This window comes from Ictalurus punctatus, chromosome 3, assembly GCF_001660625.3.
Source record: "Ictalurus punctatus breed USDA103 chromosome 3, Coco_2.0, whole genome shotgun sequence".
NCBI classification, from domain to species: domain Eukaryota; kingdom Metazoa; phylum Chordata; class Actinopteri; order Siluriformes; family Ictaluridae; genus Ictalurus; species Ictalurus punctatus.
In genome coordinates, this window is record NC_030418.2 from 32,714,794 (window position 1) to 32,740,421 (window position 25,628).

At 41.7% G+C, this 25,628-nt stretch overlaps 1 protein-coding gene across 7 annotated transcripts in view; it reads left to right on the forward strand.

Annotated features, from left to right (window-relative positions):
• The window catches only part of dclk2a (doublecortin-like kinase 2a), a 76,925-nt gene that overhangs the window by 29,796 nt on the left and 21,501 nt on the right, over nucleotides 1–25,628 (forward strand). For 4 of the 7 annotated variants that reach the window (XR_001812262.3, XM_047153832.2, XM_017464877.3 and 1 more), the window contains exons 3-10: nucleotides 8,760–8,889; nucleotides 13,044–13,145; nucleotides 13,988–14,044; nucleotides 17,660–17,760; nucleotides 21,139–21,186; nucleotides 23,382–23,469; nucleotides 25,317–25,422; nucleotides 25,618–25,628. The exon at nucleotides 25,618–25,628 is cut by the window's right edge and continues 47 nt beyond it. Coding sequence is in view for 6 of the 7 variants with exons in the window: in XM_047153832.2 (XP_047009788.1) it covers nucleotides 8,760–8,889; nucleotides 13,044–13,145; nucleotides 13,988–14,044; nucleotides 17,660–17,760; nucleotides 21,139–21,186; nucleotides 23,382–23,469; nucleotides 25,317–25,422; nucleotides 25,618–25,628 (643 nt within the window). In the remaining variant the exon portion in view is untranslated. The remainder of the gene's footprint in view (nucleotides 1–8,759; nucleotides 8,890–13,043; nucleotides 13,146–13,987; nucleotides 14,045–17,659; nucleotides 17,761–21,138; nucleotides 21,187–23,381; nucleotides 23,470–25,316; nucleotides 25,423–25,617) is intronic. The other 3 variants (XM_017464875.3, XM_017464876.3, XM_017464878.3) reach the window with 3 other exon arrangements.

Sequence of the window (25,628 nt, forward strand, 5' to 3'; positions counted from 1 at the left end):
TGGTGACGTGAGGAATCTGTGAAAACCAGACAAGAGCAGTTCACCATTTCACAATGAAGGGAAAGCCCAAGTCAAAATGACTCCATCTTGTTTTCGAGGGACTGTAGGCAAGATGTAGGCTTTGGTCCAAGCTGAGTTGGCTCTGCTTAAATACTGTCTTGCTTGCCTTTCTTTATTGAACACACCCACCATGTTTGGGGTTGCTCAGTCTGGCAGGAGTTGTGGGCAGAGTTTGAGGATTCTAGGTCTGTCCAGAGAATGTTTTGTGCAGCCTTCTCATTAGTTTGGCTTAATGTAATTCTTTGGCAGTTTCAACCAATGTACAGAACACAATAAACAGTACAAGAATAGAACAGGTTGATGGATTGACTGGTCAGTGTGTATCTCCACACCACCAAGCTTCTTAATCTCAATTTATACTGATTTGTTTTGGCCTAACTTATCCTTCCTTTTCAACTAACAAATAGAATTTTGTTGCCTTTGGCAAAATAAATAAATACATAAATTCAATTCGCGGGTGCACGGTGGCTTAGTGGTTAGAACATTCGCCTCACACCTCCAGGGTTGGGGGATTCCCACCGTGGCCCTGTGTGTGGAGTGTGCATGTTCTCCCCGTGCTGCGGGGGTTTCCTCCGGGTATTCCGGTTTCCTCCCCCAGTCCAAAGACATGCATGGTAGGCTGATTGGCATGTCCAAAGTGTACGTAGTGTATGAATGGGTGTGTGAATGTGTATGAGAGTGTGCCCTGCAATGGACTGACACCCTGTCCAGGGTGTACCCGCCTTGTGCCCGATGCTCCCTGGGATAGACTCCAGGTTTCCCTGTGACCCTGAAAAGGAGTAAGCGGTAGAAGATGGATGGATGGATCAATTCAATTCAATTCAATTTTATTTGTATAGCGCTTTTATCAATGGACGTTGTCTCAAAAGAGCTTCACAGAAATATATAAAACACAGGATAGAGATTTTAAGTGTGTGAATTTATCCCTATTGAGCGAACCGGTGGCGCCGTTGATGAGGAAAAACTCCCTAAGATGATATTAGGAAGAAACCTTGAGAGGAACCAGACTCAGAAGGAAACCTGTCCTCATCTAGGTAACGACGAACAGTGTGAAAGTAAAAGAAAGTTCATTATGTTTTTTTTTTTAAAATATGAAGTCTTTGTTGAACTAGTCCACAAAGGAGACCCGAGTGCAAAACTGCATGTGGTAATTGCAGTCCTAAGACCATAGTAGCAACTGTAGTAAATAAACCTTCAAGCAGTACCCCAGGGGTATGAAGACCAATTTCCTTAAACTAACAGTCCCCTAGTACTTAGTGTTCAGTATTCAGGATGAGTATCAAACTAGAACTTTGGCCTTCCCTTACTTTTGAGCCTCAGAATAACTTTTAAGCTTGACATTATTCATTACATCTTCCATTCTGTGAACATAAAAGATACCAAAACTTTGGTCCATGACTCATTTTCGTTACCTTCTCGTTGGTCCTGTACAGTATACAAAACCCAGATGCCAGAATTCGTACTCATATGACATGATCTACTCATCACTCTAATATTTTAGTAGCCACATTGACTGCTAGTTTATGATGGTTGCCATATGCTTATGTTTTGGCTTGAAATTTTAATAGTGCCACCTCTGGTACCGGAGCACTCGTACATGATGGCTAATATGAAACTGCAGAGAGTATACAAGCTTGTAAGCTTATGAAGGTGGTTTGCACAACCCTTGCAGATGCTGTCTCGTTATTAAGTACCCTGAGACTATGTTTGAGTCTGAGCCATGTTTCTGTAATGCTGTGTTTGCCTAGTAATGTTTCCTGGTTCTCACCTGGAGGGCACAGTGGCTAAGGGTTGGGGGTTCAAGTCCCGCCCTGTGTGTGATTAGTTTGCATGTTCTCCCCCTGCTTTGGGGATTTCCTCCCCAGTCCAAAGACATATGTTGTAGGTCTTTCCCAATTGTCCACAGTATGTGTGCAATTGTGGCCTGAGATGGACTGATACCCCATCCTGGAGCCTATCCAGATGTCCCTCTGGATAGGCTCCAGGCTCCCTTGTGTAGGATAAGCAGTACAGAAGATGGATTAATGGATTCTCACCTGTTCTGAATTATTCCACTTTTTGTGGCCCCTGCCATTTTGACAATGCTTCTTTGTTGGGTTCTGCCTCATTCACCTGCACATTGTAGTCTCAGCCCACATTCATGACAAACAAAGCCTTTCTCTAAGCTAAAGAAAATGTTTGATAATTCCAGACTAAATAAAGTAGGTCTGAAAGCTCTTATATGCTGCATTGTCATGGTCCTTCAGGACTGGTGTTAGTTGGCTGCTTAATGGGCGGCTGTGGCTCAGATGGTAGAGCGGGTTGTCCACTAATCATAGGGTTGGCAGTTCGATTCCCGGCCCATGTGACTCCACATACCGAAGTGTCCTTGGGCAAGACACTGAACCCCAAGCTGCTCCTGATGGCAAGTTAGCACCTTGCATGGCAGCTCTGCTACCACCATTGTGTGTGAATGGGTGAATGAGACACAGTGTAAAGCGCTTTGGATATAAGCGCTATATAAGTGCAGACCATTTAATAGACCTCCTTGCACTATTCCTTTAAGAAAATTTGCCTCTATAAACTCTCTCTCTGTCTCTCTCTCTCTCCCCATCCTCAGGGCTTTTAGTTAAGTCCTCTCAATGACGTGCTCATTTGTTCTTGCTACACCTATACCTTCCATTATGAATGTCTTTTGAAGCAGCATTGTGAACGAGCTGCAACTGCTTCTGTGCTTATCTCATAGCTCCTTAATACCTGATTTCAAGTCGCTTCAGTTTGATAGATGTGAGCTCGTTAGGCTCAGAAAAGCAGAGGCGCTGGCTAACAGCACATTATCGCTAATGGCACACGCTTGAACTAGCAATTGATGGGCTCTGTTCGATCTCAGTGCTGTTTTTCTTCAAGCGTCAGGATTTTCGATGAGTCAGTGACTCTGAGATGCTTCGTAAGTAATCGACTCTCCACAAGAGTGCATTCTGTAGAAGAACAAGCATACGGACCATTTACTTGCTGTTCAAACCAGTGCATTTTGGAATTAAAGCGTTATCCTCATGGTGATTCAAACCACAAAGGAATTCTACAGAACCCTAATTGACTTTTAACCGTTGAGAGGAAGCAGTCAGTGTGAATCACAAAGCTCAGCTCATGCCTCCCTCTGTGAAATTCAGATACGGAGCTGATTTGGCTTCTATAAGGCAAGCGTCCCAGCATGACCTCATCCTTTTCTTCCTCTTCTTCTGTAGCACGGTGGGAGTGTGACAGCCCTCTTACCCCTCATTATCGTCAGCAGGATGAGACGGGGCTGTCGTAACCTCTTATTAGAGCCGTTGCACTGTCAGCTCGCTGAGACACCAGCCCTGTACTTTATCCAGTTTAGAGGACAGAGGCGCATGAGACAAACCCTAATTAGAGCCTTACGTACTCCTAAATTCAAACACGATCATTAAGAGGTGTAATGTGCGACGGGATGCTGTGGAATAACACGACCATGTCTTACTTTTGTCTTTCAAATCTTATTGGTCAGACTGTGTTGATTAATTGCCTGTAACACTGTAGCCTCAGATTCCTGTCCTTGGTACCCGATGTGATCTTCTGCCGTTGTAGCCAATCCACCTCAACATGAGGTTCAACATGTTGTGCGTTTTGAGATGCAGTTCTCACTAGCCATTCTCTTCAGACTGCAAGCTTTTTTCGTCCAAGGAAGCTCCTGGGAACGTTCTGCGTGAACTCTAGAGACTGTTGTGTGGGGAAATCCCAGGAGATCAGCAGTTTCTGAAATACTCAAACTCAGCCAGTCTGGCACCACCAAACATGCCACAGTCCAAGGCACCGAGATCTTGTTTTTTCCCGCATTCTGATGTATGATGTGAATAATAACTGGAGTTCTTGACCGTTAGCTGTGTGATTTTACGTGTTGGGCTGCTGCCACATGATTGGCTGATTGGATAACTGCATGAATGATTTTGAGTCAGATTTGTTTTTCCTCTTCTATATTTTTTCCTATATAACAGCAGAGGACAAAAGAGTGACTGGACAGTACTGATTGTTAACATATTGCTGCAGAGGTTCCAAGCTGAACCCAAAGTGTGTGTGTGTGTGTGTGTGAATATGCTGACAAGGTTAATCAGCCATTTAGGCAGAATGGATTGACTCTATCGGCTTTTGTACAGCTCACACAAACACACACACACACACACACACACACCGTGTCCTCATAACGATGTCGCCGTATACACGGTTGTGCCGGGATTTTATCCTGAGGCCCAGCGGACATCGTTTTCCGCTCAGGGATTCACAGATGGATCGAGCTGCTCAATCAGTGTAAGAAGGTCCGATAGGGACACGGGTAAACCATGCATGAATCATTCGTGCATTCACAACACAAATAAGCGAATGGCAGGACCACAACAACACAAACTGTCACAGCAACATAAAAAGTGCATGTGGACAGGATGGCTTATTTAGGGAATGTGTTAAAGACATGACGTTATGTGTTTAAAGAAAAACTCCGTCCTGATACACATTAGATACGTTTATATTGAATGATTTGCGATGTGTTTAGTGATTCTGGTGCTAATCTGTTGGTTGGTGTGAAGACGTTAGCGGTTATATGTTGCTCTGATGCCACAGGCTGACGCTGTCATTGTTGCTAGAACAGTTACAATGGTGTGTAATAAGTGAAAAAACTTCAACTTCTCATACATAAGGGATTTAAAAAAAAAAAAAAAAAAAAGAGCAAGAGCTTCTTTTTTCAGGCGAGAATTTTCCAGCAGTGTCATATTAATAAGAAATCCAGCTAATGATTAGTGGAATTAGTAGTGGGTGCAAAGTCCCAGAGACTCGGCTTGGGTAGTTAGTGATCTATGAGATGCGATGAGGATGAAGATGAAAACTTTGGAAGCTGATCTGCGGAGAGACGGCCGGACAGACTAAAATACTAAAGTGCCGTTGCATCGCTCTCTTTAGGTAGAGATGAAGCAAGGGCTAAATCCCACTGCACCACTATCAGCAAGTAGAACAGCATTGTGGGTAATGTAGGTGATAAGTTTCAGGCATAATCTCTGTGTCTCGATTCTGAAGGTCTCTAGTTTGTGTCACGATGTACCGGAACCAAATTGTTTTGTGTTCTCTCGTTTTGAGCATTCCTAATCACCCCGCCTTTCGCCCTCACTCACTCTCTCAGTTCTTCTTCTCTTATTATGATGATGAGTCTTTATTGGTCACATATAAATTACAGCACAGGGAAATTCTTTTCTTCTTCGTATATCCCAACATGTTAGGAGGTTGGGGTCAGAGGGCAGGGTCAGACGTGATACAGCACCCCTGGAACAGGGCCCGATAGTGGCAGCTTGGCAGAGCTGGGGCTTGAACCCAACCTTACGATCAGTAACCCAGAGCCTGGCAGTGCTGGGGCTTGAACTCCCGACCCTCCGATCAGTAACCCAGAGCCTGGCAGTGCTGGGGCTTGAACCCCTGACGTTCCGATCAGTAACCCAGAGCCTGGCAGTGCTGGGGCTTGAACCCCCAACCTTACAATCAGTAACCCAGAGCCTGGCAGTGCTGGGGCTTGAACTCCCGACCCTCCAATCAGTAACCCAGAGCCTGGCAGTGCTGGGGCTTGAACCCCCGACGTTCCGATCAGTAACCCAGAGTCTGGCAGTGCTGGGGCTTGAACCCCTGACGTTCCGATCAGTAACCCAGAGCCTGGCAGTGCTGGGGCTTGAACCCCCAACCTTACGATCAGTAACCCAGAGCCTGGCAGTGCTGGGGCTTGAACTCCCGACCCTCCGATCAGTAACCCAGAGCCTGGCAGTGCTGGGGCTTGAACCCCCAACCTTACGATCAGTAACCCAGAGCCTGGCAGTGCTGGGGCTTGAACTCCCGACCCTCCGATCAGTAACCCAGAGCCTGGCAGTGCTGGGGCTTGAACCCCCGATGTTCCGATCAGTAACCCAGAGCCTGGCAGTGCTGGGGCTTGAACCCCCAACCTTACGATCAGTAACCCAGAGCCTGGCAGTGCTGGGGCTTGAACTCCCGACCCTCCGATCAGTAACCCAGAGCCTGGCAGTGCTGGGGCTTGAACTCCCGACCCTCCAATCAGTAACCCAGAGCCTGGCAGTGCTGGGGCTTGAACCCCTGACCTTCCGATCAGTAACCCAGAGCCTTAACCACTGCCCCCCCATTATTATTATCTGGTAGACTAGACATCTTTAGTTCTTATAATCACTCGAACCTACGTAATAGATGTTCTGATTTTATCTGTGACCTGTTCCAATTGACATTTATCATTCTTTATCAATATTTCTGTGTACTGTATATATACTATGCTTTCTGTATCATTAAACAAAGAAGCTTTCACTGAACGATGGTGCCGCCGTGACTTCTTCCTGGGCCCAGACGAGAGGAAATCAGCCAGAACAGGGTTCAAGTTTCGGTTCTGCCCGGTAACAGTAGGAAACTTTTAACGAAGTGAAGATAAAATAGCGTGTCGTCAAAGTACTAAGAAATTAATTAAAAATAAAATAAATTCGACACGATTGAAGATTATAAAGATTTATATGCGAGCGGTCGGACGTGAGAGCTGTTTCATTTGATCATTTATTATTTAATGAAAAACTAATTTTTTTTTTTTTTTTTTTTGGATAGTCTGGTGGTCTACAGATGGAGAATGCTTCGTAGACACACCCCTGCTAGACGTCCAGTACCTCTAGAGTCAGCTTTGGCGTGAAAGCTCTGTGATGACAGCTTAAAGCTCTCAGCAGTGCTTTCTAGCCTCTCAGTGTGCCTTCAGTCTGTCACTCCCATATGCTGTCCTGATCACATGCTGCCAATTTCGACTTTTTTATACTTAAGTCTCAGTTTATCATCTTAAAACACCAACAACAGTGAAAGTCATTGTGTATAGTTAAAAAAAAAAATGAGTAAATGATGTACAGTATCTTTTAGGTTATAGCATTTCCCTCATCAGCCTCTCTTTTTTTCTCTCTTTCTTTCTTGAAGAATAAATGAGAGCTTATCCTGTTACAGGGAAATCGGTAAAAGTGCAACGTCCTGAAGGCTTTCCCGTGGTGGAAAATTCACAACTCCTTCCAAAAATAAACGTTAAATAAATGTCTTCTTAGAGAAAGCTGATGAATCTGTGTTAGAGCAAAAATGCCTTCAGAGTATTTAGCGCTTTGATCATTCTCTCAACTTTCAGTGTGTGTGTGTGTGTGTGTGTGTGTGTGTGTGTGTGTGAGCGAGAGAGAGAGAGAGAGAGAGAGAGAGAGAGAGAGAGATCTTTATTCTGTATTTTCACTAATCCTCCTCTGAAAGAGAGTAGGATCATATGAAATGCTATACATCAATGCAATGCAGGGGTTTTGAAACACTGAAACACACTGAGCTATACACACACACACACACACACACACACACACACACAGCTGAGAGCGTTTGAGTTTTGGCTACGCATTTCCCACAATGCACTTTTTGTCTTAATTCTGTTTTGTTTAGTTTAGCTTAGCATAAACACCCTAACACCCTACCTGCGAGCTAGCTAAGTACCTAGCATGCTGTTTTACCTAGCTAGTTAGCTTCAATCTCAGTATGTGATATTGAAACCTACCTATGGCCTTCCTACCTGTTTTTGGTTTGTTTGTTTTAACCCGACTCAGTGTTTGGACACAATTATTTAGGAAAGCGATGTTCACCATGAATATGATTTAGATGTGATAAAAATGACTACTAGGCTATTATAGCTAAGTCAAATATTCTATTGAATATGTCTGGCTAGTAACAACTGTAACAACAAGCAGTGATTAAGGGGGCCAAGCACTTTCCAGCCCCACCCCTTAGCAACAGAGAAAGACCAGAAGCCATTAGGAGCATCAGCACTTGTACCCGAGGAGATACACTAAATTTGAAGGCAAAACTTCAAGCCGTTGCTGAGATCTTACCTCACTTCCTGTTTTCAGCAGCCCTTACAAGTTGTGAATGGACTCAAATCTTGTGTGATAACTTTAGGTCACGCTGCTAACTATATATGACATGTTTGGTATAAATACGTGTTACACAATTCTATTTTTTAAATTATTTTCTTTTAATACATTTAGAATTTTTTTCAAATGTACAAATGACACCTTTAAATTAAATTAATTAATTCTTTCTTTCTTTCTTTTTGTCTGATCATTCTGTCTGATCTTTCCTTCTTTCCATTTGTTCTTTCTGTCTTATCTTTGTCTGTACTTTATTCTGTTTCTTTCTTTCTTTCTTCCGTTCTTTCTGTCTGATTTTTGTCTGTACTTTGTTTCTTTGTTTCTTTCGTTCTTTCTTTCGTCTGTTCTTTCTGTCTGATCTTTATCTGTACTTTATTCCGTTTCTTTCTTTCTTCTGTTCTTTCTTCTGTTCTTTCTGTCTGATCTTTGTCTGTACTTTATTCTGTTACTTTCTTTCTTTCTTTTTGTCTGATCATTCTGTCTGATCTTTCTTTTACCTGATCTTTTGTTAATTCTTTTTCTTTCTTTCTTTCTTTCTTTCTTTCTTTCTTTCTTTCTTTCTTTCTTCTGTTCTTTCTATCTAATCTTTCTTTCTTTCCGTTTGTTCTCTCTGTCTGATCTTTGTCTGTACTTTATTCTGTTTATTTCTCTCTTTCTTTTTGCCATTTTGTCTGTTCTTCTCTCTCTCTCTCTCTCTCTCTCTCTCTCTCTCTCTCTCTCTCTCTCTCTCTCTCTCCCAAGGTCACGTGTCTGCAGGACTTTTTTGGCGATCACGACGTGTTCATCGCGTGTGGTCCGGAGAAGTACCGCTATGCTCAGGATGATTTTTTGTTGGATCAGAGTGGTAAGGCTTGTGCAGCCTTTCTGAATGGTAGGCTTGGCTAAACATTAACCTCCTCTCGCTTCCTGTCGTGTTTGTCACGTCTTTCCTCACGTCTTTCCCTCACACTCGCCCACATCCACGTCACAGACGACACGTCACTGTGGCCATGCACATGCCATCGTCACCTGGCATTCGCTACATTCGCAGCGTGTCAGTGAGAGCGTAATGACATCCACATGTTACTGGCAGCTGTTGAGAATTCCTCCAGTATGAGTGTCGGGTTAAACAATCCAGATGTTAGTCATCACCGATCTGCGCACTAAGAAGTGTTCTGCATCGGAAATGCACTCATTCTACTGTTTCAACTGTTTACATTCAGCATGAACCTTACAAACAAAACAATCCATTAGTGTCAAATTATATTTCTCAAACAGCGTCCCATAATTTCTCAGTAATATGAGTGAGGGAAACCTGGAAGGACAATAACACAAAATGTATAGAGTCAATTTCAAATGTCATAGATTCTCCAAATTAAACAAATTCTACATTCTTCATTCTACAAATGAAAGGTTTAGGTGTGAAAAATCTATTCATGTTTGAAGGCAATACAATAAAAAAAAATATCCTATATATTTCATGGGTTAAAACATATCACCTAAGTAAAAAATTTGTCCTCGATAACTGACGAAATAAAAAAAAGTATTTATTGTGGACTTTTTGGACGCTCTTGCAAACACCGCACCGGCATCCCGCTACAGGAAATGACCTTGGTGGTGAAAGTAGATTTGACCTTGACCTTTAGCGCGTCTTGGTCCGTGGACTACAGCAGACAGGACACACATTCATCTGGGGTCTTATTTCCCTTTCAGTGTCCCAAACTTCAGTATCTAGTCATCAGGATGCTCTTGTACTCTACGTCCTGTTTGGATAAGATGCTTTAAGCCTGTGTAGCCCTGAACATGTGCAATACACACACACACACACACACACACCCAATAGAGTATGTAGTTCAGCCGTTCGATGACTTTGCCCTACTTATCCTTGCTGCTCCACTTAGATAAAGTAGGACTTTTCCAAAAATAAAATTAAAAAAAAAATGGCGTGTTTTCTTCAGACAGTAGCTTCTGTCACTGACACTACATCATTAGGACCCGGTTTAGATCTAGTCTCTTATGTTCTCTAGTAAAGATTTGTCAGGTAATTATGGTAACTTCTGCACAGTTAACGATTGTGACAAATATCCCACAGTGTCAGTCCTTTATGTAAGATTGCAGGTATGAAAAACACTAAAATTATTTATTTTCTTTTTTTTGCTTGAAAATTGCACAATTACATAATTGACATAAAATACATTAGGTATATAAATTACTTTAGTGGTTGACTTTACACCACTTCATGTATTATTACTATTAATGTAGTTCGAGTCGAATTATGTTTATATCAAGCATTAAAATAATACATACATAATGAGGGCACACGGTGGCTTAGCGGTTAGCACGTTCGCCTCATACGTCCAGGGTCCGAGTCCCGCCAGGGCCCTGTGTGTGCGGAGTGATTCTTCTGTTTCCTCCGGGTACTCCGGTTTCCTCCCCCAGTCCAAAGACATGCATGGTAGGTTGATTGGCGTGTCTAAAGTGTCCGTAGTGTATGAAAGGTTGTGTGAATGTGTATGTGATTGTGCCCTGCGATGGATTGCCACCCTGTCCAGGGTGTACCTCGCCTTGTGCCCCATGCTCCCTGGGATAGTCTCCAAGTTTCCCCGTGAAACTGAAAAGGAGTAAGCGGTAGAAGATGGATGGATGGACATACGTAACGGCCTTATTTTATTAAACTATCCAATCAGCCAATCATGTGGCAGCTGCCCAGTTTATACAATCATACAGATACAGGTCACGAGTGACTGTGATCGTAGTGTGGTTGCTGGTGCAGACAGGCTGGTTTGAGTATTTTAGAAACTGCTGATATCCTGGATTTGACACAATGAGTTGACACAGAATGGCGAGACAGACAAAAAACATCCGGTTCTGAGTCTTACTGATGAGAAAGCGTCAGAAGAGAACGGCCAGACTTGTTCAAGCTGACAGGAAGGCCACGGTAACTCAAATAAATAAGCAATCTTTACAAGAGGGAACGGAAAAGCATCACACAAGACGTCGAACCGTGAGGTGGATGGGCTACAGCAGCAGAAGAGCGCATCAGGGTCCAAGTCCTGTCAGCCAGACTCAGAGCACTGACCTACTTACAATCAGGCTGTGTTTCCACTCTCACTGCAGATTATAATGCTCCCTCGATTGAGAGCAGAAAGTCCTGAACACGAGAAAGTCTCGGTGCAGAGTTCAGCAGATCTAACAGACGTTATATATGGAAGGGTTTCATACAGGGTGAGATTAGCCAGGCTGGATTCATTTCTGCAGTGATAAAGTGACTCAGATTAGCCTCCTTCTCTCAGTTTAAGAGATTTTGTTGGCTCTGGAGCGGCAGGTTAAGGATCGACAAGAATTCTTCATCTCTCTCTCACATATACACACACACACACACACACATTACTGTTCCATGTTGTTTTCAGCCATGTTGCTTCCTATCATTATGATATCCATTTATGTTCAGGGAATCCTGACTGTGTATGTATCTGTTTGTTTGTGTGTGTGTGTGTGTGTGTGCACATGTTCATGCCTGAGCTTACATGCAATGCATTGTGAAAATGAATGTATTTATTAGGGCTGCAATTAACGATTATTTTCATAATCGATTAGTTGGCTGATTATTTTTTTCCGATTAATCGGATGGGGGCGGGGCAAACTTTCAGTACCTTTTTTTTCCCCCTGTTTATTTAAAATTGCATCCACAAACTGAGTGTTACAAATATAAACCTCAGACTAAAACTTTACACAACTGTTTGTCTAATTATATAAGACTGAAAAGAACCGAATACACACACCAGAATATATATTATTCATTTAGGACTGCAGTTTAATTCAGTGCCACTATATATATATATATATATATATATATATATATATATATATATATATATATATATACACACACATATACACACACATACATTATAATATAAAATATATAATATTATAATATAATAGTATTTATGCATATTTTTTTATGGATGCACAAAAAGCACTCAATTAATAATAAAAACTCACTTTCACTGCACCTCGTGGTTCCTGTTACTCATTGCCTTTAGACATATTATTTTACTTGTGTTTACTTTTGATCATAATATTTTAATTAGACATTACAGATCTCATTCGTGCTCCCTCTCTGTATCAGTGCGTCTACACCGCGCGTGAGGAGCAACATGCCCTCGTTACTAACACATCACTTCCGTTATAATAAACAACAAAAGTTACACTGACACAGCATATAATGTCAATAAACTTAACTTAAACTAAACCTTTTAAGCAACTCGCGACAGCATCACTGTCGTGCTGGTGCTACACTTTATAAAGTTTATAAATCATCTCCGTGGTGTTTAATATCAAATGTTCCACTGCCTTAGAGGTCGCACATTTTCTTCGTCAGTCACGTGACGATTTCGCCTCAGTCTGATAAAGACTGAGAAAAGAAAACCATGTACGGTGATTCTGGGTATTAGGCTAAAGCTAGTGCCGTCGCATTACGTGCGTGTGACGTCATGTAGGAAGCGGCTTATACTTCCGGTTAGTAAAAAAAAAAAAAAAAAAAAAAACCCGCTAGTGTTCCATTTCTAAAATCCACACACTAGACAGTAGTATATAGTGCATAGTGTAAGTGTATAATACTTCATTTGGGACACAACTTTAGTATTTACTCTCCGAAGCGTGTTTTCAGAACAGAAGTAACGTAATGAGTAAATCCTTCCCGTCCCGCGCGCAGACCGACTAATCGATTGACAACGATTTTCATAATCGATTATCATCGATTTTATCGATTAGTTGTTGCAGCTCTAGTATTAATGCTTTTCAGTGAATGTTTGTAGACAGGTTCACAAGTAATAAGGCAAAATTTAGCACAGGCAGCATCTTGCTTTATCTATTCACTAACCACAGTTTATTTTAACACTGCTTCTTTTATCTCCAGCAGATAAATGTCTCACTGAAAGCTCAGACGTGAAAATGGCCCTTAATTCTTGATTCTTCATGCTAACTTTTCTCGCGAATGGTCTTTCAGATGATCTCAAATGCCACGTTAATTGTGCGTTACAGAGTGCCGTGTGCTGAAATCTTCCTGTACTTCTCGCTCCACTACTCCAGTGAGGTCCAGTGGCAGTAAGAGTCCGGCAAGGCACAGCAAATCTCCTGGATCAGGTCAGCAGTAACACACACACACACACACACACACACACACACACACACACGGCAAGGTGAATGTGACACTGGGTATTATGTAAGCAGCACAGATGCTCAGATGTGTCTTGAAGAGATTCCAGAAGGAGAAGGTAGTGTTTATTTACGTCACTTAATATTTCATCTTTCTGAAATCCTACCTCAGTTACAGTATGTCCGTTCATACTCTATATCGTTCCTGAAACGTTTTATTCCTCTTATACAACTGCAACGTTATTTTGAATGACACGTTGCACTTTTATCTGTTTAGAGTTACATGTTGTAGAACATCTGTGAAGCAAGCTGGCTCCTGTTAGATTACAGCAGCTACTCTATAAACAGTCGTTCCCTCACTGACTCTCTCTCTCTCTCTCTCTCTCTCTCTCTCTCTCTCTCTCTCGGTTGAATGCGCTGTTCATGTCGAAATGCCGATATCCTTGAAAACCTTCTGACCAATCAGATTTGAGAATTCAGCCTGTAACGATGCTTAACACACACTTATGTACATCAAACGAGTTTTAAAGGCGCAGTACATTAATATTCCCAATTAACGAAAGATCAAACAGACGGCGAGAATGAAACGGCACTAAAGGAAGGACATTATCAAGCATTTCCAACAATGATCTATGCAACTTCTACGTTCGAAACAACTCTAGCTGTGAATTATACAATGTTAGCATGTTTTTCTATGACCCAACCGAATGAGGCTCTTATTAAAGTGCTCATGTGGACAGGGCTTTAAGATTTTCATACATGTTTTGGAAATGATTTTTTCAGCCGCTCTCTTTTTTCCCCCATCTCGATCTGTCTCTCCCAATCTGCAGTGAGGAAAAATTCTCCGTACTTGTCCGCCAGCAGTCAGTCTCCAGTCAAATCCCCAGGTAGGTGTTGCATGTTGTGGTAGCTCAGTGGTTAAGGTTGTCCTTTAGCACGACCTCTATTCAGCTCCTCGGTTACAGTATAATGACAGTTGGAGTAGCTTTATTCATTTTATTCGGCTAGCTAGAAAGCTAGCTAGCAACTACTCCATTTTTAAGTTATAGGTGATGTTACTTAATAATAGTAATAATAATAATAATAATAATAATACTTTATACTCAGCTAGTTGGAAAGATAGTTGCAACTTCCCATGGGCAGATGATGTAACTTCATTACCTTTAGTTGTCTAGATTGGAAGCTAGCTAGTGATGTAACTTCATTCAGTTTATCAGGTCAGCTAGCACATACTTCATCTGTATATCAGGGGAGATGCAACTTTTAGTTTTGTATGCTAGTTAGAGAGACAGCTAGCAATTCCCCATCTTTATATGGCAGGTGTTGTAACATCATTCAATTTGATTGCCCAGATAGGAAGCTGGCTAGTGTCCATTCTTTTTCTGCTGTTTGGGTAGTTGAATGCCATTTATATTTGACCAGTGATGTATCTTCATTCATTTTATTTGGCTAGTTTGAAAGCTAGCTAGCAAGCACTTTATCTATATTTGACCACTGATGTAGATTCATTAACTTTATTTGGCTAGTTAGGAAGCTAGTTAGCAACCACTTCAACCGTATTTCATGAATGATGCAACATTTTTAGCTTTCTAGGCTAGTTAGGATGCTAGCTCACAACTCTTCATTTGTATATGGCAGATGATGTAACTTAGTTTTACTATGTTAGTAATTTTACTAAATTAGTTTGACTTGATTTGATAGGAAGCTAGCCAGTGATGTAATGTAATGTAATGTAATGTAATTAACTGGATATTTGGCTAGTTAGAAAGTTAGCTAGCAACTACTTCATCTGTATGTCACAGTGATTAGTTTTGTAAGTTTGATAGAAAGTCAGCGAGCAACTTCGTGCTTTATCCAAAAATCTTAAGGGAAGCATTAAAACTCATACTGGAACACATGAGCTCTAAGAAACATCCACAGTGACCATCCTGGCATTTAGGCAGTTACGCAAGCAAGCAATTTGACCATGATGTGACCTTGATGCCACCTCTAAAGAGAGCTGTACATAAACTCTGGCCTCTGAGTATAGCATTTAATCAAGCTAAGAGCATTCCAGCGTGGTTCTTTCCTCCTTCCTGAGTGGAGCTATTTTAAAACCGGCTCTCTGCCCACACTCTGCCACGCTTTTTCTAATATAAGGCTGGCTAATGCAGCATTAATGCACTTAACGAACCCTCTGTAGCACCCAGTCAACCTGAATGAGTGCTAGTGCATGAATACGGACGAAACGCACTTTAACCACTAGCCTCAAATAATTAGTCTCCTTTCTTAGTAACAGATGCCTGCTGAGACCGATTCAAATCACGACTGACCAATAAACCAATGTGTAGTAAACACAGAGAGGTTTATTTCTGTTTTATTTGTTATATTACTCAGGGCATGGTGGCTTAGTGGTTAGCATGTCTGCCTCACACCACCAGGGTTGGGGGCTTGATTCCCACCTTCACCCTGTGTGCATAGAATTTGCATGCTCTCCCTATGCTTCAGGGGTTTCCTCCGGGTACTCCAGTTTCCTCATCCAGTCCAAAGACATGCGTTCGTAGGATGATTGGCATCTCTAAATTATGTCTGTAGTGTGTGAGTGTGTGTTATTTTGCCCTGTGATGGGTTGGCACATCGTCTAGGGCAGGGGTGTCCAATCTTATCCGGAAAGGTCCGGTGTGGGTGCAGGTTTTCATTCCAACCAAGCAGAAGCCACACCTGAGTCTATTGAAAGCCAAGATCAACTGATGAAACAGGTGGAATCAGGTGTGGCTCCTGTTTGGTTGGAATGAAAACCAGCACCCACACCAGCCCTTTGCAGATAAGATTGGACACCCCTGGTCTAGGGTGTCCCCCGCCTTGTGCCCGAGTCCCCTTTTTGCCGTTTAATTTGCCTGTGAAGAATGTCCCGAGCCCCCTGTTGTAAAGGTGAAACTTGCATAAATGAGTCAGGTTAGCAATATGAGGAAAGAAGTGTAGTTGGTTACCCAGAACTTTTACAAGGTTCCAAGCATTGTCATGTGGCATGATCCTAAGTAAACACATTACCTTGAGTTAGGCATGCATTTCCAGGGATATACAGCCACAGCCACTCAGTTGTGCTCTGATTTAGTTTCAGGTGATGATCTTCCATCTGTGATGACATGTCTGTCAGATATACTGAGATATGAGTGAAACATCAGTGCCAAAGGGAGTAATGGGTAAGATGAGTTGAGTGTCATTAGTATAGGAGTGATATGAAACGCTATATGACCTAACTAAGAGAGCGAGTATAGAGGAAGAATAAAAGAGGACCAATGATTGATCCTTATGGGATGCCAAGTAGAGAGTGGAGTAGATGTGGATCCACGTTACCTGATATGACCGTCCTTGCAGGTAGAAGCAAACTACCATCTTGTTGGGCCACTAATTCCAAGGCTTCAGAGCATGGACAGGAAAGTCTTGTGACTGATTTTGTGGAAGACTTTGAAGCCAAACTGCTTAGGACCCTGGAGGCCAGTGATTGCATAGAGCGTTTTAGAAAAACCGATAGAACTGGTACCAGTTGGTAGTTGCTGATGTCCAAGGTATCTAGTGTGGGGATTTTCAGCACGAGTATAAACCTTTGCCGTCTCCAGAGCAGTTTATACTTGAACAGATCATAATGGTGGAAGGGATGAAGGGAAGATGGTCCTGTGAGATGATCTGGAGCAGTGCGGAAGGGATGGGATCCAGCAGACAGGGGGTACCATTGCTGGAGGAGGATGCTGCAGGATCCCTTCTTTATAAAGAGGAGCAAACATTAAGGAGATTGGAGGGGAAGAAGGATAATGTATATGTATAGGAGTAGGAAGGAAAGAAGGTGGCAATATTTAGAAATTAGAATCTAACAAAAAACATCAGCCTGCCTGTTTTTGGAACATTCCCAGTCTTCTTGACTTTTATAGGTGAGAAATGAATGTCAGCGTAATATTATGTTGATGCTATGGAGCAAATATTTGCTCCATATTTAGCCATGAATGTGGCTCCTCCTTTAACTAGAGGCTGATATATAGATGTGCAAATGCTTTTTTATGGTATGTCATAAAAATGATTGACTGTTCTGCCATCTCTTCATTCATTTATTGTACTTCGTCCTCTGAGTTGGGATTAAAAAGCCTTAAAAACCGACCATACTTACCAATATTAAGGCTGCATACAGGAATAGAATTAAACAGAGTAGGGATAATATTGGGCCTTACTGAAAGATATAGTTCATTACTAGAAATTGAGGAGGTGTTCCTTCACCATTTCGGTATCACTTGGTCATTTTTGAGCTCTCTGTGAGCTATGAAGTTGTACGATAGCATTTACACACGACACTAAAAGATGGATAAGCTAATAGCCATCAATTAGCTTAATGTAATCTGTATTGTGGTGATTATTAGCAGTTTCTACAATTATAATTTTCATTGAAAGATTATAATACAAATGTAACTTTGTCTCTCCATTTGTAATGCATCTCTCTCTCTCTCTCCCTCTCTCTCTCTCTATCTCTTTAGTTAACGGAGTGGTTCCCAGTCTGAGTCAGATTTCCACCCCCAAATCCACCAAGTCCTCCAACTCGTCCCCCACGAGTCCCCGCAGCATGCGAAACTTCAAGGTGAGAGCTCGTCGCCATGGCAACATCCCGGCGAGCAGTTTTTGGACAGGGATTTGAGAGTCATGCTGCAGAATTAGAGATGTTTAAACAGTTCAGAATGAGACACATGTAGGAGAGCAAAGAAATAGCTTCAGCCAGGTGTACTTTCAACCCCTACATTTAGTTTGGGTCAGAATGGCTTTTCATGTTCTTGGGTCAGCTCTTCTAAATGAAGAACATAATGGGGAAAAAAAAATGATACATACGTATATTATACGACGATAGATTTATATCACAGAGACGATGTTCACACCGTTTCAACCTGAGTGAGAAATAAGTGTTCGTGATGACGAGTCTTGAAACAAAAAAAGAAGGAGATGCTAGTCGCTGTCCCATTTTCTCTAAATCTTATTTACACTCCCACGTCCCTGCCTCTTCTCTCCACAAGCGTAGGACAGCTCCGTTTGTAGAAATAAGCTATATTGAAGTGGATTTTTCAACTGCGTTGCTATTAAATATAAGAAACATCACTGGGTAAGAAGAGAACAGAAAAGAAGGACTTGACTCTTACAGTGATATACAGTTAAGAATTATTACGCACTGAGCGGAGCAACAGAGCTAAAGAGCTATCACTGGGAGATCGCGAGTTTGAATCCTGAATAGACATCCGTAGCTGGGAATTGGCTTGGGGGGGAGGGATGACATACTCTCTTGCCTGTCAATCACAGCAACACTTGCCAATCGTAGGCGTCTGTGAGCTCACGTATGCGTAAGAGGGCGGTTAGCGCTTTCCGGCAGTTAGAAAAGATGTGGATAGCTGGTTTCACTTGATGCGGAAGAAGCCTTCACTCTCTCCAGATGGTGCTAGATAGGGGAGCACTGGCTGATGGGTAGGAATTGGCCAAGATCAAATTAGGAAGAAAATGCGGGGTAATAAACCTTAAACTCCACTCTAGTGAAGACTTTCTCATGGTGGAAAACCTATGGGCCATCCAACCATCCATTTCCAGGACTACACACGGAGCCTGGAGCCTATCCCAGAAGACTCTCAGGGTACAATTGCGCACACACATAGACACACTATGGACAATTTAGAGATGCCTACCACACATGTCTTTGGACTGGGGAAGGAAACCAGAGTACCCTGAGGAAACCTAGAAACACAGGGAGAACATGCAAACTCTGCGCACACCGGGCGGAGGCAGGAATCGAACCCCTGGAGGTGCGAGGCAAATGTGCTACCCACTAAACCACCGTGCCCCCAAACAGAAAGCTTTACCAAATCAACAATTACACACATTCTTTAAATCAGTTTTTGTGAAGTGTTGTTTACGAGATGCTACTGTGGACAAGAAACTGTCGAGGTGTCGTGTGGTGACGGATCAGCACCTCCTTCGTAAGTGGTTGCCATCTCCGCTATAAGTGGGTAAAGAATGTCCAGGTTCAGAACGTTTGAACCCGAAAGTGTGGTTGTATACCTGTAAAGAGGCTAAGAATGCTACATTTCGTCTATGAAATAGAGCTGCACGATTATGGTCAAAATGATAATCACGATTATTTTTGATCAATATTGAGATCACGATGACTTATCACGATTATTCATTGATTTTAGGCTCGACGTATTTTTATTGCACTTTCACATTTAAATAAACAGACTGCTGCTTTCATCTCATGTCGTGCTACATTCCTGCTAATGTGCAAATCTTTGCATCAGATTAGACTGGTCCTTAAAGTGCATCATCTCGTAGAAGCAAATTATAAATAAAACTGTACTCAAAATATAGGATAAGTAAAACTAAATACGCCATCAACCAAATGACAATATGCAACCAAATATAACAATATGCAACCAAATGAAAACAATTCAGGCGAATGCAGAAAAGACAATAACAGTGTTTACAGGAGGAGACACGCAGACAAAATCACCCTATAGAGCGGTGACGCAGCGATGACGTCATTTTGTACCGGAACCCGGAGGTTATCATCACACCGCTTCCCTCGACAAAAACACAACAGTATTTTCACACAGGCTTTTGGATTATCGCACAAAATAATCTCTGTGATCAACAATTTACAATACGAACACGTTCTGTCCATCAAGATCATTTTCACAAATGAACACAACGTTTATGACGTTTGAAGAGTAAATACAATCACCAGAAATAAAAGCTAACCGTACGCCATAAACGAACTACACCACGGTCGCTCCACTTCAACGTCACCATCACCAAGCTCCCGATAACTTCTCCAAACTTGATTTAAAACTTTTTCCATAATACGGATTTACGCTGTGGATGAATCTTCATCCACGTTTTTTTTTTTTTTTTTTTTTTTTTTTTTTTTGGGGGGGGGGGGGGGGGTGGTGACATTGACTTGATGTTAATTTGTTATGATCTCTGTCCTGTCTCCGCCCCTGTATTGTCGCTCGTTGTTCCCTTATGTGTCATCATTAGTCTCAGCTGTTTTGTGTTCACCCTTAATTACGCTTGTCATTTAAACCCCTTGTGTCTCTTTGTCCGACGCGAAGTATTGCGTGAGTTTTCCGTGTACCGAGCGTTTGCTCATAGTTTCATGTCTCATAGTTTCGATCTTATTCTCGACCTCCTTGTCGGATTCTCGTTTAGTCTCGTTTGCCGATCGCCGGACCTTTTGCTTGTTTGTGACCACGCTGTTGTCTCACGTTTTGGATTTGTCTGCCTCTCTTCAATAAAGTTTTTATCTGCACGTGCATCCTTCCTAAGCCCTCATTACGTGACCGTTAGCAACCGCCTCTTTCAATACACATAAAAGCTTTAAAAAAAAAAAAAAAAAACACGTGGGGTTTTACTGTCGTATTTTATGTCGTAAAAATGTTTTTTTCTTTTTTTTTTTTTTAACCAAAATCCCATTCAAAAATGCCATTGGAACCGGAAGGGCTAAAATGCTAACTCGTTTCCGCGTACAAAATGACGTCATCCCTGCGCCGCTCTATGGTGATCGGCTGTAAGTGTAGGAAACGCCTGATTTGATCTGCAGAGGACTTTTCTATGAGCAGAGGACGAACTTTAAATGTCAATATCGCAGTCGATCGTGTTCATGTAATCGTGTGCGGTCAAAATCATAACCGAGATCGATATTCGATTAATTGTGCAGCCCTGCTATGAAAGGTGTTCTATAAAACCTTTTAAAGAGCTCTCATTTTTCCAGAACCCCGTGGGCTTCGGTATCATTAAAAGGCTTTTAATAAATGCTTCATTCTATTCTACCATTAGCTGTTATATAGCAGGGAAGTACGATAGCGTGAGTGGACGTCTAAGCGGTCGTCTGTCCATCCTAATAGTTCTTTACATCTTGTTTTTGAGCTGTCAGCTTTATTGGCCTCTGATGTGCTTCTATAAATATCTTCCCACTTACTTTTAGTTTAGTTGCAACAAGCGGACGGGGGCCGCCTTCCATCTTTCTGTGAAGGTACCATGACGTTTTGGAGTGTTTTATTTATATGTATGTGCACCTGCTAACCAGCTATAGCACTTACGTACATCGACTGAGCATTGAATGAAAATAACTTTTACGCAATTTTCACTTCCAAAGACATGGTTGGTGTCTTAGCTTTTGCTTCTTCAGTTTTGCATTGGAGCCATGCTGCTAATGTACCGTAACTGTCGTATAAGCTTCCTGTACTTAATTAGCGACATTAGCCTTGAAGCTCCTGTATGTTAACTGATCTGTTACGTTTGAGCCGAGGGGAAAATTGTGTAAATGTTATTTCTGGATGAACTCTTGCTTCAATTTGGAACCTTAATCCCAGTCCATGTATGATTTTTTTTTGTTTGTTTGTTTGTTTTTAAGGATGAACTGGGATAAATCATGAACCACATCTCGCACCCACATTACAATTCCACCGCCTCCATGGCTTCATTAATAAAATGTAAAAAAAAATAATAATAATAATAATAGAATGTGCTGGATCAAGTGCTATTTTATAAGCTGCTGAGTAACCAGGGTGGAAGTTAAACATTTGGTTAACCACGTAGGTGATTTTAATCATCTGAATGGCGCATCGAGAGAATCGACACTGCCTAAGCCGCCGCCTAACACGACTCTGAATACGTGTAACTTTCCCCGCATAAACCATTGGACTTTAACTCTCAATACATGTAACGTTCCCCATGTAAATATCGACGTAACTTTTGGATTTTCTGCTGTAAACATGGCAAAATCCAAGAATGACTAGCTATCGCATGTAAAATTCTGTATGCTAGTCATTCTTCTCTGAAGTCCCATGCTCTTCGAGCTCCGTGTTTGAATAAAGCAGCCTAAATCGTTTGTTCAGGATTTTTCCCCCCCAGTTCATCCTAGTTAAATATCTCTACCTGAATGGACACTTCTTCCTGATTTCAGCACCGCTGCTGTTTGCTCCCACTGGCTTACGTAGTTTTAGGCTTGGCAGCTACCTTCATTCTCATTTAAATACAAATAGCTAGAGCCACAGTAAAATCACAGTGTCACTGCCATTTGCTTAATGCAACAGAATGCATAAAAATATAGAAATGATTAGTGCATGCTTAATGAAGGCATGTTTAGGTTCAGGGGAAATAATGTTCATGATGTATTTTTGTAGTTTATTATTAATGATTATATTGTATTATATTGCTTAGGTTTTTGAAATGAGCTTTTACACTAGGGGTTTACATATGTACAGTCAGGCTGGCTGGTATAAACGGTATAAAACAGTCCGTACGGGATTTTATGGAGTTTTTTTATTGCGATCGTTCCGGCCAAAAAATGCTCGATCTTGCTGCGGCTTTGTTCGGAATTTGCGATGCAATTTGCGGAGTTGATTTGCGCGTTTCGCGGAAAACTACTCGAATTGCCGAAATCGCAACTGTGTGAATTGTCTGCTGCTAAATGAGACCTTTTAGCTGTACCCGTATTCGCGGGCACGTGAATCGAATGCGCGTTGCGACGACGTCACGTGACGCGTCTTGGCCAAAATTTGCAGAAAATCCGCGGTAATTTTGAAACATTGCAAGCTCCTCTGAATATTCCGTTTGCGTGATTTTTGCGCTCGAGAAAAATGCTGAAATCCCGGACGGACCGATAATCTAGACGGGCGAGTGCACACACCAGATTATTTGCCGTTAGCAAACGGTGGATTGTTTTGGTTTTCTGTAGAGCAAAGCGCAACAGCACCAGCGATTATTGTAACACGGAATAGTGTGAAGAAGTGAGAATCGAGGCTCGGGCTGATTTCTTTCTAGCCCAGACTGTAGATTCACAGAGAGGCCTATCGGTGACAGACCTGTCAGAGTGACACACCCCCTAGATTTGATCTCTATTTACTCTATAGTGCTTTATTTTCCCAAAAAAATGCATCTGAAAGCGGATAAAGAAAGCGTACGTTATCTGATTAAAATACAAATTACAGCACACAAAAGGACAGACTGTGGAGTAAGTCTAAGAACTTTTTGTAAAAGCTGCTCATCTGTGGTTAATAGTGTCGCTCTCAAGCTACTGACCGATATTAGTTTTTAACCTCCCTTCTAATATCACCAGTCATCCCTGCGTACAATTCTAACAAATAATCGTTTAGCACTGACGGCACTGATGGAACGATCATCATCACGATCACTATGGGTTTTCGAAATGTCATTCTCTTATAGATCCCGACTCATCACTCGTCAGTGTCTAACGTGAGCGTCTCCTCCGAGCAGCATCAGCCTCAACACACTGACAACACCAGCCCTGAGGGTGAGCATCCTCCTGACTCTTTTTCTCTCAGTACATTTTTCTCCTGTTTATTCATGTCTTCCGTTCTGTATTTCTCTCTCTCTCTCTCACCCTCCTTCCAGTGTTATTAATGTTTGTATGGATTTATGATTGGAACCAGCAGATGAACTGATTCGCATTTTGGAATTGATCCAAACAGCATCAAAATCACAGCAAGGTCTTTTCAAAATCTCCTAAATAGTTCTTCTTCGATAGCTTCCGGCTTACAATTTAGTAACAAGAAGGCTTGTCGGTGGTGGAGGATTCCCCACTGACGACCATTGGCAGCGAGTTTGACTTTTGAATTCTTTTTGTACAGGATATGAACAACACTGTGACAAATATGTGTACTTAAGCATACGAAGAAAATCCGTCAAGCAGAGATGTCATTTCTAAATATAAAATAGCTATAAAGAGCAGTAAACTCTTGCACTCCCATTGCAATATTTGCACGTTCCTGCGTTGACGCTGTTGCATTTTTGCTGCTAATGTATTTATAAAAATATCCTGTTTAATTTCTTGCCACTGTTATACACGTTACCTGTCTGCTACCACAATAACTGCTATGTCCATATTTGGTATAAGCTAATCTGAAGAATACTCAGTCATAGCATGTTGTGTTCACATTTATACCATTTTTAAATGATATTGTTTTGCATCTTTTGCACTACCTGTTATATCGGACACTTCCGTGCTAGAACCGTGTACTGTTCGGTACTACTCTGTCACTGACTGTCCTGTTTTAGTACTTACCGTACCACCTTGTGTTGTTAGCACACGTTAGCATGTGCGCGTTACGTCGAATGTGTAGGTCTCGTTTAGTTCTGTGTCGTCTCGTGTGGTTCGTGTGATGATTTACGTAGCACCGTGGTCCCGGAAGAACGTCGTTTCAGCTGTATATGGTCGAAATGACAATAAAAGCCACTTGAACTAAACAGTAAAAAAAAAATATATATCAATATTTTGTGTAAACAACCGTTGCCTTTAAAAGTGCGTCTGTTTTCGGAGAAGTTTTAGGAAGAATTTGGACGGTATGTTGTTCTAAGCATCTTGAAGAACGTACAGCTCTTCTACACGCTCGGACCAGACACAAGACGGCCTCTATTATGTTTTTAGCTTAAAAAGTGGTCGGTTTGTTGCTTTCTTTAGTGACATACAAACGTTTCTCTGTACCATTTTATTTCGAACATTCAGTTAACCCCGCTTGCCCGACGTGACCTGCACCTTGTCACGTTACAAAGATGGATACGGGAGCAATCGCAGATTTCAAACATTTAATAAACAAACGGACAAAAAAAAACAAAGACGCAATAACACCGGGCAAAATACTGTGGCAAAACTAAACATCGCCACGTGGACAAAACCATGGATGGACGATACATAAGACGAAGAAGCAGTACAAACAGTGGCTATATATAGGAGTGCTCGTTAAACAAGAAATGTGATACAGGTGCAGGTGGTCATGTGACAGTGATGTAGTATGGTGCAGTGGCTGTTGGGAAATGAAGTCCAGAGTTCCCTCCTTGATATTTGACACACCTGACGACACACACTTGTTTATTCATGTAGATCAACTGCATTTTCATTAAGAGCGCTTCATGGACGTTTCTGGGTTGATTTTAAATAAAGTTTTCTATGAATTTCTATGTATGAATTTCTATGAGCTGCGACTGTGAAAACTAATAATAATAATATATATGTATATATACATACAACGTGCATTTTGTCATCACCAGTGATAACTCCTACGATTTAATCTTATTTGTCGATATAAAGGAGTGAAATTGAATCTAAAAGCTCCGTTCTGCTTGTCGTTCTTTCTCCTGCAGTTAATGGAAACAGAAACCATACAGCCTCTGCCATCGTGGAAAAGTACAAAGTGGGGAAAGTTATCGGTGATGGGAATTTTGCAGTGGTAAAGGAATGTGTTGAACGGTAGGTGATGGATGAAGTACTATCCTGTTTCACTCATGACTGCACTATTGATGAAATTTTCGGAAGAACGTGCACATGGCAAGTACTGTAACATCTGTATAGGAATTGCCTCCAAATCCTGTTTAACAGGAAGTGTTCTCATTTTCATATTTATGTTTAGGAGTGATGTTTATGAGGGATTTGCTCTGTCCTCAGGTCCACTGGAA